The 15,289-nt window shown below is 38.2% G+C and overlaps 1 protein-coding gene across 11 annotated transcripts in view; it reads right to left on the bottom strand.

The window, feature by feature from the left end:
- Positions 1–535: 535 nt before the first annotated feature.
- The window catches only part of SUCO (SUN domain containing ossification factor), a 56,011-nt gene continuing 41,257 nt past the window's right edge, over positions 536–15,289 (bottom strand). For 8 of the 11 annotated variants that reach the window (XM_036344551.1, XM_036344552.1, XM_036344549.1 and 5 more), the window contains 6 exons: positions 13,844–13,931; positions 13,228–13,332; positions 11,371–11,525; positions 11,011–11,102; positions 4,218–4,273; positions 536–2,505 (listed from right to left, as the gene is read on the bottom strand). In XM_036344551.1, the coding sequence (XP_036200444.1) occupies positions 2,062–2,505; positions 4,218–4,273; positions 11,011–11,102; positions 11,371–11,525; positions 13,228–13,332; positions 13,844–13,931 (940 nt within the window). In that variant the 3' untranslated portion in view covers positions 536–2,061. Of the gene's footprint in view, positions 2,506–4,217; positions 4,274–10,661; positions 10,753–11,010; positions 11,103–11,370; positions 11,526–13,227; positions 13,333–13,843; positions 13,932–15,289 lie in introns of those variants that run through there. The other 3 variants (XM_036344548.1, XR_004973406.1, XM_036344553.1) reach the window with 3 other exon arrangements.

Genomic DNA, 15,289 nt, shown 5'->3' on the forward strand with positions numbered 1-15,289 from the left:
ATATTTAAAAAAAAAAAATGTGTGGAAAATAATACAATACTTAATAATATGAGAATAAATTATGTTCCGTGTACTCACAACTGTAAACCTACTTTTTGCCCATCCCTGTTCATATATACATAGCTTTGCTTCTTACCAGGCACAAATCTATTAACAGCAATTTTCACATTTTTTTCCTTATTTAGGTATAATCTTAGAGTGGAAAAATAAAACCAAATCATAACATGCTATGCTCTAATTAGATGTGGAAAAATTAAATGAGTAGTCGTAAAGATAGCCCCTAATAGGAGAAAAGCATATACATGTATTCTATCTACTAAATAAAAATTCAGTGCCTCCTTTTAGTGTTTGAAAGGATGAAATTGTGACCGTATGGCAATAAAATGTTCACGGGACAGTTCAGCTTGCAGTTAGCGGAAATGTGACCAATTATGGAACAGAATGCTGCTGAACTTGGTTTCTGAAGTGGCAACAACAAATCTGTTCAGAGTAACAGATTTGTACATTCTCCTTCAAAGAACAGAGAAGGCAACAATTAATAAAGACAAGTGTTCAGATTTATTTGGAAATTCACAGTTTCTAACGGCACTACAGCTCCGTGGTTACACACTGAGCGTCGCCCTATACAGGGCCAGGCGCTGCAGTGTTTGGCTTCGCTCTGCCTCTGCTTCTCCTGAACCGCTCTTCAGTGGGTTTCTGTGCAATCAGACCCTCTTGCTCTGAATGGCTAATGTACAATTAGTACAGACTGAGAAAAACACACTGTTAATCTAAAGCAGCAACTTAAACAAAAAAGGCTTTAAATAAGTCACATTACAAACAATACCCAGAAAGGTATTAGACAAGTTTAAACAGTTACTACAAAAAGTGCTCAATAAGTTATAACTTAAGTCTGACAACACAAAATGGTCAACTCTCTCCCTTTCAAAAAGAAACTTTCCACTTTCACCCATTAATGTACAAATACATACAAATACAGTCTCTGCCAATTAAAGAAATACAAGGACAAAATGAAGACAGACACATGGACAGCACACATGTACACCTCTGCACATTTGTAGCCAATACAAAGCCAACACCGAGGACTAGCAATCCCTGTGACTTGACCAATTCTGACAGGCTCAACAAACTCCCTGGCTGGTTCTGTGCACATCCCTGGGCAGGGACTGTGTCACCTGGGACCTGGACTCATGGAGAAACGCTCACATTTTCTATTTGTAGTCAGGAATGTCTGCAGGACTGGTGCTTACTGTGAATGTTTAAAATGTAATGTAGCTACAGAAAACCTTTACCAGTGGTTACATATGTTTAAAAGGTGAATTTATAAAAAATTTATTTGCAAATACCAGTCATTTGTAAGAAAAGATCTTGTAGTTTTGTTTTCTTCACTGAGTTAATAACTACTGAAAACGAGTGTGAATAAATTAAATGAAAACAACATTTAACAGTATCACCATTTACCTAAAAACAGACTTAAAAATTCCAGCGAGTGCTTGTTTCAGGTGAGTTTGCTAAACAGAAGTCTACTTGGCAAGTCTGCAGGCTCTTCACGCCTTCTGACCCACGTTACTGAGCTCCGGGAGCAGATCACTTTAAAGCCTTGTAGTGTTTGCAGCTTCAAAAAAAAACTAACAAAGTTATCAAAGAAATCAAATGACAGGAAAAGTCCCCCTCCTCTTCCAGTGCATTATAAATAGACAAAAGGCACATAAATATGGAAGGTGCAAGAAATAGGAACAAAGCTACAGGAAGAGGTTCAGGCTTCCATTCCTACCCCACCCAGGGAACTGGGCTTCCAAACTACCAGTAATTAATCTGTGGAAAAACGTCTTTAGAAAATTTCCACCACTGTCCTTGTGGGAAGTCATCAGCCTTGCAGAACTGCAGTGCATTGACCAAGACTGACAGACACAATCCCACCTACTTTTAAAAGGCAGAAACCATAATTTCTGAATACTTTTCCCATTATGATTTCCTCCCTCCCCTCAACCCTTCAAATACCACAGACTGTTCTTTAAAGAACAACAACAGAAAGTCTCCAGTATGAAAAGTTCGATTATTCTAGATGTGTCCCGAGACTGCTGTCACACCAAACGTCCCCACGGTGAGCTCTTTGTTTCCTTTGATGATGTCATGCAGGCTCGGCAATGACCCTGACTTAGTCTGTATCAGAGTCTTTATCAACTTCCCTTGGTCTTGGACTTTGGAGCGCCTTCGTTTTAAAGCCCTCTTCTCAGTTTTTGTCTTTTGGGACTGTCCATTGCACAGACTTGTGCAAGCTGAAATGCCACAAAAATAAGACTCTTCTGACTGTGACGAAGTTTCTGAGCTCCCTTCCGAGGGAGGACCCTTGTAAGAAGAGTGATACACTTCTCCCACATGAGAAAAGTCTCTCTGGTTCGTGAAGGGCTTCCTTCCTTTTATGTCTCCATTGGCTACAGGGTGTGATGGGTCTGCTGGCTTTATGGTCTCAATTTTTTCTGTTTTGTACTTGCAGCGTTTCTTCTATAACACAAGTAAAAGAAGGGGTAGGAATTAGACCTCCAATAGTTAGCTACCTCATCAAACGTCTAGAGAACTGAGCTAATGGAGGAGAAGTGCCACCTCCTGGTGAAAAGTAACAATGGTCTATTTTGTAAATACCTTCATTACCTTCCTACTTAGTAAATGCCACTCAGTAAAAGCTCTGCCATCTCTGAATATAGATATGGGGATGCTAACTCACATCTGAATACCTATGATGCACCAGATATTATACTAGCTGCTTTCAGGTATATCTTATTCACCAACCCTGACAGGTGAGGATTTTATCCCTGGTTTTGGGTCCCTGCCAACTCATAACATAGTAAGTAGCCAAGCTGTGACTGAATCCTAGGCTATCTGACTCTAAAGCCCACATTCTTTCACCTACAATCTCCTCTAATCAAGATGAGCACAACTTACTTGGAGAGGCAAAATGGAAAAAGCCCAGGCTTTAGAAACAAAAAAGCCTAAGTCTATTCTGAGTTTTGCCACCTATTGGTCACAAAAGACAAAACCGCTTATAAAATGAGGTTGTGCCCTGGCCAGGTGGCTCAGTTGGTTGGAGCATTATCCTGTACACCAAAATGTTGCAGGTTTGATTCCCAGTCAGGCACATACCTAGGTTGTGGGTTCCATTCTCAGTCAGGGCTCATATGTGAGGCAACTGATCGATGTTTCTCTCTCACATCAATGTTCCTCTCTCTCTGCCCCTTCCACTCTCTCTAAAGCAGAGGTTCTCAACCTTCCTAATGCCGCGACCCTTTAATACAGTTCTTCATGTTGTGGTGACCCCAACCATAAAATTATTTTCGTTGGCCGAAACCGGTTTGGCTCAGTGGATGGAGCGTCGGCCTGCGGACTGAAAGGTCCCAGGTTCGATTCCGGTCAGGGGCATGTACCTGGGTTGCAGGCACATCCTCAGTGGGAGATGTGCAGGAGGCAGCTGACCGATGTTTCTCTCTCATAGATGTTTCTAACTATCTCTCTCCCTTCCTCTCTGTGAAAAATCAATAAAACATATTAAAAAAAATTATTTTCATTGCTACTTCATAACTGTAATTTTGCTACTGTTATGAATCATAATGTAAATATCTGATATGCAGGATGTATTTTCATTGTTACAAATTGAACATAATTAAAGCGTAGTGATTAATCACAAAAACAATATGTAATTATATATGTGTTTTCCGATGGTCTTAGGCGACCCCTGTGAAAGGGTCGTTCGACCCCCAAAGGGGTCACGACCTACAGGTTGAGAACTGCTGCTCTAGAGTCAATTAAAAAAAGTATCCTCAGGTGAGGATTTAAAAAATAATAAATAAATAACATTAAAAATGAGGCTCTGTGCCTGACATGTACTGGCCCTCCATCCATGATTACCAGCCAGGAATCAGCGAGCTTTCATACATAATGATCTTAGGCTTTCAGGTCACACATTTGTCTCGGTATGTTCTTTTTTACTTTAAAACCTTTTAAAAACTGCTCCAGATTCATACGAAATATGCCACAGGCCAGCTATGGCTTACAGGTAGTAGTCTGCTGACCCTTGTAAACATTGATTTATATCATTACCATGACTGGAAAGGAAGAGTAATTTAAGTACCACTTAAAGGTTATAATAAACCGTTCAAACCAACTTCTTCATCTACTACCACATAGCCAACCATGACACTTAAAAAGAAACAAAATATTACCTTTTTTTCTGGAGAGAACTTGAGGGGTTCTACAATGTACAAAGCATTTGGGTCTACTATAAATAAGAATAAAAAGTACATGTAAAGCATGTTAGGTTAAAATTAAACACAATAAAATACTATATTATCCCTTAGGGATTTTTCCTAAAAGAAACTTAACCATGTATTTATGCATTTTAAATTAGTAAATCAAGAGAAACAAGGCAGGAGCAAGGTGGGAGATGGTTCCATTCTTATTTTGTGCTTGGTCCCCTTCCCTCAGTCTTTACCAGCTGACTATCGGCCAACAGTTAGGCCCAGTCCTCCCCTCTTACCTGATGAGAAAATAACATCACCAGTACGCTAATACCAAACCTACAGATCATCTTTTTTCCTAAAAGACTAACCTCTACACTGTGCCACAAATGTGGGTCAACTGTGCAACAAGCAGCTATGACCACGTATGAAAGTCAGAGGAACACATACACAAAACCAGATCTAAGACTTTTTTCTAACTGTTTATTACTATGATTTACTATAATCAAAACTATGAACTCCAAAACCTAAAAACAGCCTGAACATGCAATATAAATGACCAAAGGGTAATGAGTGATCACTCTGGCATGGTGAGTAAATTGGAAATACTAGTTTTAGGTTTCTAAAATTTCATTATTTCAAGCACATTCAAGACAGCCCTATGCTACCCACGTGGACACGATAAACACATATACACAAGAGGGGCTATGAGATTTTAGTCCCTTTGAGACAATTAAGAGTAAAGGATCTGTGGTATGACAGAGGCAGAAATTTGTAAGGAGAAAATTCACTAAGAAACTTCAGGGAGAAACCAAGATGGCGGCATAGGTTAACGCCAGATATTGCTGCCTCGAACAACCACTTCAGAGATATAACTAAAGGACAGAACAGACATCATCCAGAACCACAGGAAGGCTGGCTGAGTGGAAATTCTACATCTAGGAGGAAAGAGAATATCATACCCAGACTCAGAGGAGGTGCAGTGCTGAAGTGAAATACTCAGGTGCGGAGTGCGCCCGCGGAGAGGGCTGGCGGCGGAGGGCGCGGTTGTTGTTTTCAATTGGGAGGGAGTTTCAGACTCTGAGCTCCAGATCTGGGTGAGTCTCTAGGGACCCAGACTCAAATGGGAGAAGCGGGACTGTCTGGCTTCGGTCAGAACTCGAAGGCAGCTTTCTCTCCGAGGTTTGCAGCAGTTGCTGGGACTCTGAGAGGCAGAGCCCCTAGGGACGGAACTGAGAGCAGCCATAACTGCTCGCTCCGGCCCGCCCTGTAGATCCCCGGGGACCCACCCCGCCCAAGCCCTGCACAGCGCCATTTGCCGGATAGCCTCAGGCAAAGGCTAGATTAGCACCGCCCTAGAGATCCAGCACAGAAGCTCTCCCACTGCAGACACAGCTGACTCTCATAGCCAGTTAGCCTGGAGGTCAAATCACCCCTGGTATTACCGACAACAATCAAGGCTTAACTACAAGACTGCACACAAAGACCACTAGGGGGTGCACCAAGAAAAGATAAAAAAATGCGGAGACAAAGAAACAGGAAGCAAATGTCAGAAATGGAAGATATAGAGCTCAAAACCACACTTTTAAGGTCTCTCAAGAACTGTCTAGAAGCTGCCGATAAACTTAGTAAGGCCCTCGAAAAGACTGGTGAGACCGCCGATAAATGTAGTGAGATTCTCAAGAAATCTAATGAGACCCTCGATGTTATGATAAAGAACCAACTAGAAATTAAGCATACACTGACTGAAATAAAGAATATTACACAGACACCCAACAGCAGACCAGAGGAGCGCAAGAATCAAGTCAAAGATTTGACATGCGAAGAAGCAAAAAACACCCAACTGGAAAAGCAAAATGAAAAAAGAATCCGAAAATACGAAGATAGTGTAAGGAGTCTCTGGGACAACTTCAAGCGTACCAACATCAGAATTATAGGGGTGCCAGAAGATGAGAGAGAGCAAGATATTGAAAACCTATTTGAGGAAATAATGACACAAAACTTCCCCCACCTGGTGAAAGAAATAGACTTACAGGTCCAGGAAGCGCAGAGAACCCCAAACAAAAGGAATCCAAAGAGGACCACACCAAGACACATCATAATTAAAATGCCAAGAGCAAAAGATAAAGAGAGAATCTTAAAAACAGCAAGAGAAAGAAACTCAGTTACCTACAAGGGAATACCCATACGACTGTCAGCTGATTTCTCAACAGAAACTTTGCAGGCCAGAAGGGAGTGGCAAGAAATATTCAAAGTGATGAATACCAAGAACCTACAACCAAGACTACTTTATCCAGCAAAGCTATCATTCAGAATTGAAGGTCAGATAAAGAGCTTCACAGATAAGGAAAAGCTAAAGGAGTTCATCCCCACCAAACCAGTATTATATGAAATGCTGAAAGGTATCCTTTAAGAAGAGGAAGAAGAAGAAAAAGGTAAAGATACAAATTATGAACAACAAATATGCATCTATCAACAAGTGAATCTAAGAATCAAGTGAATAAATAATATGGTGATCATAATAGAATCAGGGACATAGAAAGGGAATGGACTGACTGTTCTTGCGGGGGAAAGGGGTGTGGGAGATGTGGAAAGAGACTGGACAAAAATCGTGCACCTATGGAAGAGGACAGTGGGTGGGGAGTGAGGGCGGAGGGTGGGGCGGGAACTGGGAGGAGGGGAGTTATGGAGGGAAAAAAGAGGAACAAATGTAATAATCTGAACAATAAAGATTTAATTAAAAAAAAAAAGAAACTTCAGATGCCAGAAATTTATTAATAACATGATTCAACCAATTATATTTTTACATTATGTCCTAGACGTTTATTGAGAAAGTCATCAAATATATAAAAAAATCTAACCATTCCTCAAACAGTCATTTCTATCAGTTTACTATTCTCACTCAAATTGTTTTTTCAAAAAACATTACGTCTACTTTTGGAGTGGGTGTTAGTGTTATTCAGAACAACCTCTCCAATGAAAGCAACTAAATATGATGGATTTTTTAATCACTAAAAGCATTCAAAAGCTGCCAAGATAAGGGAGCAATCCCCAGACCAAAATCAAAGGAAAAGTAGGAATCCAAAAAGTCAAGCGCACCACAAAAGTCATTTTTGTCCAGAGAGCATATGCCAATGCAAGAATATGCAGACTTGAGTTTTGGTGGCAGCATAAGGGAATACGTCAAAAATCAAACCCCAGGGCCCACTCAAAGCAGCAGTTTGTAACATCCCCTCTGACTCCCCAACGGTAAGCTGGGACTCCAAACGACTAGACCCTCAGGGAAAGAATGAACCCATAGAGTGACTGTCCAAATCCCTATGACCTGGCGGTCCAACAAGGCTCGAGCCATGAATATAAAGTTTTCCTGAATGTAAAGCAAACACAAATTCTCCTACATATTAGCACTCAAACTGTCCCTATAAATAACTTTTCAAAGAGAAGGATTAGCACACGGATAACCACGTACACAAACCTAAAAAGCACCTGAGCAAGAGTCTGCAAAGACAACTAACGAATAGATTTTTAAAATTTGAAGATATTAGAATGATCAAACATAGATTATAAATAGTTACACTTATTATATATTTAAATAAAAAACCAAGTTTAAAAACATCTTCAAGAAACATAAAACAAAAGGACCTAGATGTTTAAAAAATACTAAAAGAACTCCTAGAAATGGAAAATAACTGATATTTAAAAGTCAATGGATGAATTTAATAGTGGACTATAAACAGGTATGGCCTGGAAAACAGATCAGAAGAAATCATCCAAAATATAGCACACAAAAAAGAAAAAAGATGGGAGATAATAGGAGTTTAGGAGACAAAGGAGATACAGAGGGAAGGACTAACACATTTAATGAAATGGAGATTCTAAAATAAGGCAGAGGTAGTATTGGGGGGAAAAGGGGGAGGAGTAGCTAAGAATTTCCCAGTATGATAAAAAGATATCAATTCAGAGATTCAAAAAGCCCAACAAATTTAAAGAGGAATTTAAAAAAGATATGCCTGTTTTCCCAGAAAATCCAAAATAACCTGGCATAAAGACAGACAAATAGACCAATGGAATTTTTTAAAAGCCCAGAAATAAACCCTCACACATATGGTCAAATAATCTTCAACAAAGGTGACAAGGCTACTCACCACGGAAAGGAAAGTCTCTTTAATAAATGGTGCTGAAAAAACTGGATATCTATATGCAAAAAACTGAACTTGGACCCTTACCTCACAACCTCACACCTTATTAACTCAAAATGGATGAAGACCTAAACATATGACCTAAAACTATGACATTTCTAAAAGAAAATAACACTGGACTTGGCAATAATTTAATGTTTTTATTGCTTTTTTTAGAGAGAGGAAGTGAGAGGGAGAGAGAGAAACATTAACCGGCTGCCTCCTGCAGTGACCTCTCAGTACATAGGATGACACTCAACCAACTGAGCCACACTGGCAAGGGAGGCAATGATTTCTTGAATATATGACATCTAAAGTACAGGCAGCAAAACCAAAAATAGACAAAGGGACTATGTCAAACGTAAACACTTTTGTCTATCAGGAACACAATCAAAACAGATTCAAAAGTCAACTTACACATGGCCAGCCAGCATGGCTCAGTGGTTGAAAATCGACCTATGAACCAGGAGGTCATGGTTCGATTCCCAGTCAGGGCACATGCCTGGGTTGCAGGCTTGATCCCAGTGTGGGACGTGCAGGAGGCAATAAATGATTCTCTCTCATCATAGATGTTTCTATCTCTCTCTCCCTCTCCCTTCCTCTCTGCAATCAATAAAAATATTTTTTTAAAAAGAAAAATGTCTACTTATGGCCCTGGCCAGGTGGCTCAGTTGGTTGGACATTGTCCTGTACATGACAGGTTTGATTCCTAGTCAAGCACATACTTAGGTTGTGGGTTCAATCCCCGGTGGGGGCAGGTAAAGGAGAGGCCATTGATCAATGTTTCTCTCTTACATTAATGTTTCTCTCCCCCTCCCCTTCTTCTCTTTCTAAAAAAATCAATAAAAACATATCCTCAGGTGAGAAATTAAAAAGGCAACCTAAGAAATGTATTTGCAAATCATATATCCAATAAGGGGTTAATATCCGGAATATATAAAGAACTCCTACAATTAAACAACAAAAAAATAGCCCAATTTAAAAATGGGAAAAGGGTTTGAATATGATTTATAAATAGTCAACAGGCACATGAAAAGATGCTCAACCATTATTCATCATCAGAGAAATGGAAATCTAACCACAGTGAGTTATACTACCTCATACCCATTAGGACAGTTACTATAAAAACAAAACAAAGCAAAACTAAACAAAACAGAAGACAAGTGTTGATGAGGATATGAAGAAAACTGAAACCACTACACAGTGGTGGTAGGATTGTAAAATGGAAAACAATACAAAGATTCCTCAAAAAGTAGAACTACCATATGATCCAGCAATCCTGCTTCTGGGTATATGTCCAGAAGAACTGAAAGCAAGGTTGTGAAGAGATCTTTGCACACTCAAATTCATACTGACAACATTCACAATAGCCAAGAGTGGAAACAACCCAAATGCCTAATAACAGATGAATAAACACTATGTGGCATATATGTATAATGGAAATATTATTCAGTCTTAAAAATTAAGGAAATCCTGTCACATGCTATGACATGAATGAACCTTGAAGACATTGAGCTAAGTGAAATAAGCCAGTCACAGAAAGACAACTACTATATGATCTCATGTACATGAGGTATCTAAAGTAGTTAAGTTCAGAAAAACAGAAAACACAGTGGTGATTACCAGGGGCTGGATGAAGGGGGGAAAAGGGAGCTGTATAATGTATGTAGAATTTTAGATTTACAAAATGAAAAAGTTCTGGAGATATTTCAATTAAAATTTTCAGATGCAAACAGACGTATCGGCCAAAAGAAGAAAAAAAGATATAAAAAAAGGAGGGAAGAGGAAAGAGGAAGGAGAAAGAAAGTTACTAGTCCTAAGTAAACACACATGTAATGGGTTAAGTCTGTAAACCTTTGTGGTAATAGCAAACCAATAAAGCTCAGGAATTATTACTTGAATAATATAATCAATTGAAATAGGCTGCTTGGTTACTAAATCCTAAAGAAAGAGAGAAGCCAATGATTAAGAAAGCACTGCTAATTGAAATACATCATTAGTTTGGTTATTTTAATATTGCTATAAGGATAACTCTCTTAGTAAGCACTAATTAAAGCATTACCTTTAAAAAGTACTAATATAGAAAAACAGCCACTCAGTACACACCTATTCATTGAAATTTAAGCATTCATTGAGTATTAGCCAATGAAAATGAAATGCTATTATAGACTCTGAGCTTTAAAAAAGAAAAAGACCAGATTTTTTTCAGAATTGCCTCATAGTCCTAAACTAGAGGCAAAAGGAGTCCTACCTGTACAGGAAGAGGAAGCAGATAAGCACAGGATGCTATGGGAGCACATTCAGGTTTTCCATATCTGATGAACTGTCTCAAACATCCCTTTCTAAAAAGAAATACTTCTAAACAGGAGCAAGTGCAAACAAAGCTACCATGGCTCATTAAACTCAGCCCCTCCCACCCTCTGGGCTTTCAGGAACAGAGATAGATATAAAGTGTGAAAATGATAGGTGGCTTTTGACTATACCCATTATTTGTTGCAGATGGTCTCCAACACAACACTGATATTATACTTATCCCATAAGTAAGCTAGATTCATGTTTACATATATATGTGTACAAATTACATATCCATAAACACCTACCTTCTTTGCCAGTTAACTGTAGGGACTTGGATCTGATGAGTGGAAATGAAGTTCTCCTTTTCAAATTCATATCATCATAGGAAGAGAAACATCTAACACATTAAGAAAAACCAACAGAGAACACAATGAGTACACTACATGTAATTTACTCTGTAGTTGGGGCTAGATGGAAGCTACTGAGAGCTGTACATACCACATAAGAATAATCTCTAAGGTAACACTCGTTATTGCTAATACATGTAAAAAAAATGTAAGGATCATTCTCTAAGAAATGAATTCAATATCCATTTATCCAAAATTCTCAAAAATATAAAAAGAAAAGTAAAAAAAAAAAAAAATGAAATATAATACTGACATTACCTTTTAGGGCTTGGATACTGATTACTTTTAGGAAGTCTTGAACTGTAATCTCCATCAAATTGAGAGGTGTTTCGACAGCGCTGCATACAAAGCATCAATCCCAAGACCACACAAAGAACCAAACAAGTGATGAGATAGCTCTGCCGATCTGAAACCTGAGATGAGAAGGGAGAATAGTAGTACTTTAAAAATCATACTAGGAAAATCATAGTGGGATTTAAAATTCAAATGACAAATCTAAACATTTTCTTAATTTGCTTCATAATCATAATGCAGGGTCTGCTCTTTGAAACGTACTGCCATGACAATGTTTTAATGTTTCTCTTTTTTTCCCCAATTCACTGAAATTTTCTAACCTATGGAAAAGTTTTGAAAGTAGTTCAATGAGCATACTTGTGCCTTTCACCAATTGTTAACATTCTGTCACATTTGTTTTGTCTTTCCATTTGCACTATCTCCTCCTTGAGAAAAAAAATCGTGCTCTTACCTGGTCTTTCCCATCTTATAAAACTGAACCACCAATCACCTAGTTATCTAAACCAAAAACCTGGGGATCATCAATTCCTTACCCCACACACCCAATCTCTCAGCAAGGCTTGTCTTTCTCCTCTTAAATACATCTTGAATTCAACGACTTCACACTCTTCTCCACATCTAAAGTCTTAGTCCAAGCCGACATCCCCTCACCTGGCCACTGCCACAGCCTCCTAAGTTTCCTCCCTTTTCTGCTCTTGCTGTTCCCCAAGAGATAACTCTCCACAGAGCAATAAACAGGGACTTTCTCAAAGTCTTGTCAATGAGATGACCCATGGTCAGTTCTTTACGTAATACTTGCCAATGACTTGCAATTATTAGAATAAAATTCAAATTTAAATTGCCTACAAAAGCCTACATGACTGGGCTCCTGCAATATCCTGAACTCACTTCTCTCATTCACTCAGTCACACCAACTTTCTTTCTGCACTTAAACAAATCAGTTTCTAACCTAAGTTCTTTACTCTAGTTTGTCTAGTAACAGGTTTGTTCTGACCCCAACCTCTATTTGACTGCTAACTCCTCTTGAGTGCTCAGTTCTAATGCTACCTCCTCAGATAAGCCTCCCAACATCGCTCTGGCTACAGCCGCAACCCTTATCAACACCACTCCCCACACCCACATCTCACCATTTTCTATGCCACTGTCCTCCCCATGTTTACTATAAGGCCAGGGACTATTCACTGCTGTGTGTCCCAACCTGGGATGGTAAAACTCATACTTCACATGTACTGGTTGCTCAATAAATACTTACTAAATCAATGAAATGTTTCCTTTGTTAAGTAACTCGAGCCTTTTTGAACTGAAAATGAAGTGTGTGTTGCAACTATCAATGGTTTGCAAAAGGCCTAAAAGAATGCTTTTATAACTAACTGTATTATAGGTAAGACCTAAACTATGAAAGCCATGTTTTCCAAAAGATTATGATAATTAATATATTTCCAAAACTTTAAAATGCCACATTCTTATTTTCTGAAAAGTCCTCTATAAATGACAATTTTGTTTGGTGAAAGTTCTTAGATACCATGTTCTTTTTTTAAAAAAATATATTTTTATTAATTTCAGAGAGGAAGGGAGAGGGAGAGAGAGAGAAACATTAATGATGAGAACCATCAATTGACTGCCTCCCGTATTTCCGCTACTGGGGATCGAGCCAGCAATCCGGGCATGTGCCCTGATCAGAATCGAACCCAGGACCCCTCAGTCCGCAGGCCAATGCTCTATCCACTGAGCCAAACTAGCTAATGCTAGATACCATGTTTTTAACACACCTGCTTTTATGACAACCTCTACATATGCACTGTCTTAAAATACAATAATTACCTCCCGTTTCAATTCTGCTACTGTTGCTGATAAGTTTGATACAAGCTGTGTCATGTTGGTCAGCTGGGCCTGCAGCAACTGGATGGATTCAGTTTGCCGCTGATCCTGTGACAAAAGAAGAAATAAGTATTAATTGCCTTTGCATTTCTCCTGTACGTTAACTATAAGTTCATGTAAAATAATCTGGAAAAACTATTAAGTTCCTCAGTGGGAGGAAAGTATTAATAAGGAAAGCTCCTGATGAATAAATATTATAAATGCTTTTTAAAAAAATTTAATTTAATTTTTTTCCATCAGCTTTTATCCCCCCATACCCTCTTCCACTTCCACCCAACCCTCCGCACCCCACCACCCCCACCCCGGCAATCACACTGCACTTCTGCATATACACGCAAACAAATCTTAAAATGTAATATCAATAATGCTCAAGAAAATATTCCCTACAGGAAACGTTAATGCTAATAGCTACATAAACTTTCTAAAATGACATTAACAGGCTTAATCATAAGCTATCGGGGGGAAAAAGAAAAGCAAAATTACTTATCCTTCTTACCAGCCAGAGTCTACAAAATGGGAATTATTATAAAAAAGTAAATAAAGCATGAAGATGACTAACCTGCTCCTCTGCTATTCTTGAAGTATTCTGGAGTTTTATTATTGTTTTATTAAAAGCCTTTTGCATTTCTTCCATTTGTTTTCGGTACCTGTGGATTAAGAATTGATTTAAATTAGCTTTAATTTTTTATTTATTAATTCATTACAAGAAGCACACTTCTAATTTCTGAGACAAATCCATTTTTCTAAAAATGACTTACTGAGGTGTGTGCAATACAGATAAAATAAGAGGTCACTAGAGTGTCTGCTAACTTCAGCATCAAGTCTATGTACCTCATGCTATATAGCTGCATATATGGTCAATTAATTTATGAGAAAGGAACCAAGAATATACAATGGGGAAAGGACAGTATTTCTATAAATTGAGTTTGGAAAATTATACAGCCACATGCAAAAGACTAAAGTTGGACCACTATCTTACACCATACACAAAAATTAACTCAAAATAAATTAAAAACTTGAATGTAAGACCTGAAACCATAAAACTCCTAGAAGAAAAGATAGGAACCATAAAACTCCTAGAAGAAAAGATAGGCAGTAAGCTCCCTGACATTGGTCTCCGCAATGTTTTTGTTTGACACCAAAACACAGGCAACATAAGCAAAAATGAACAAGTAGGACTATATCAAACTAAAAAGCTTCTGTAAAGCTATTAATAGCTACATAAAGGAAACCCTCAACAAAATGAAAAGGCAACCTATGGAATGGGAGGAAATATTTGCAAATCATATATCTGGTAAGGGGTTAATATCCAAAATATATAAAGAACTCACACAACTCAATAGAAAAACAAACAAACACACAAAACAAACAAACCAAAAAGAACCCTGACAATCTGACTTAAAAATGGGCAGAGAATTTGAGTAGACATTCTTCCAAAGAAGTCATACAGATGGCCGCACATACATGAAAAGGTGCTCAATACCCCTAATCATCAGGGAAATACAAATCAAAATCACAGTAAGATTATCGCTTCACACCTGTTAGAATGGTTATCATAAAAAAGACAAGAAATAATACATATTGGTGAGGATGTGAAAAGTCAGCACACTATTGTTGGGAATGTAAATTGATGTAGTTACCATGAAAAACATTATGGAGGTTCCTCAACAAATTAAAAATAAAACTACAATATGGCCCAGCAATTCCACCTCTGGGTTATTTTATCCAAAGAAAATGAAAACACTAACTCAAAAAAATATATGCATCCTCCCACCCCACACAGCATTATTTACAATAGCCAAGATATGGAAGCAACCTTTGTGTATGTCCACTGATGGATAAATGAATAAAAAAATGATACACACACATGAATATGAATATTAATTGTTATAAAAAAGAGAAAAGCTAGCCATTTGAGATAACATGGAAGGATCTTGAAGGCATTATGCTATATGAAATAAGTCAGAGAAAGCCAAATAGTGTATGATCTCACTTACATGTGGGA

This window comes from Myotis myotis, unplaced genomic scaffold (assembly GCF_014108235.1).
Source record: "Myotis myotis isolate mMyoMyo1 unplaced genomic scaffold, mMyoMyo1.p scaffold_m19_p_18, whole genome shotgun sequence".
In the NCBI taxonomy this organism is placed as follows: domain Eukaryota; kingdom Metazoa; phylum Chordata; class Mammalia; order Chiroptera; family Vespertilionidae; genus Myotis; species Myotis myotis.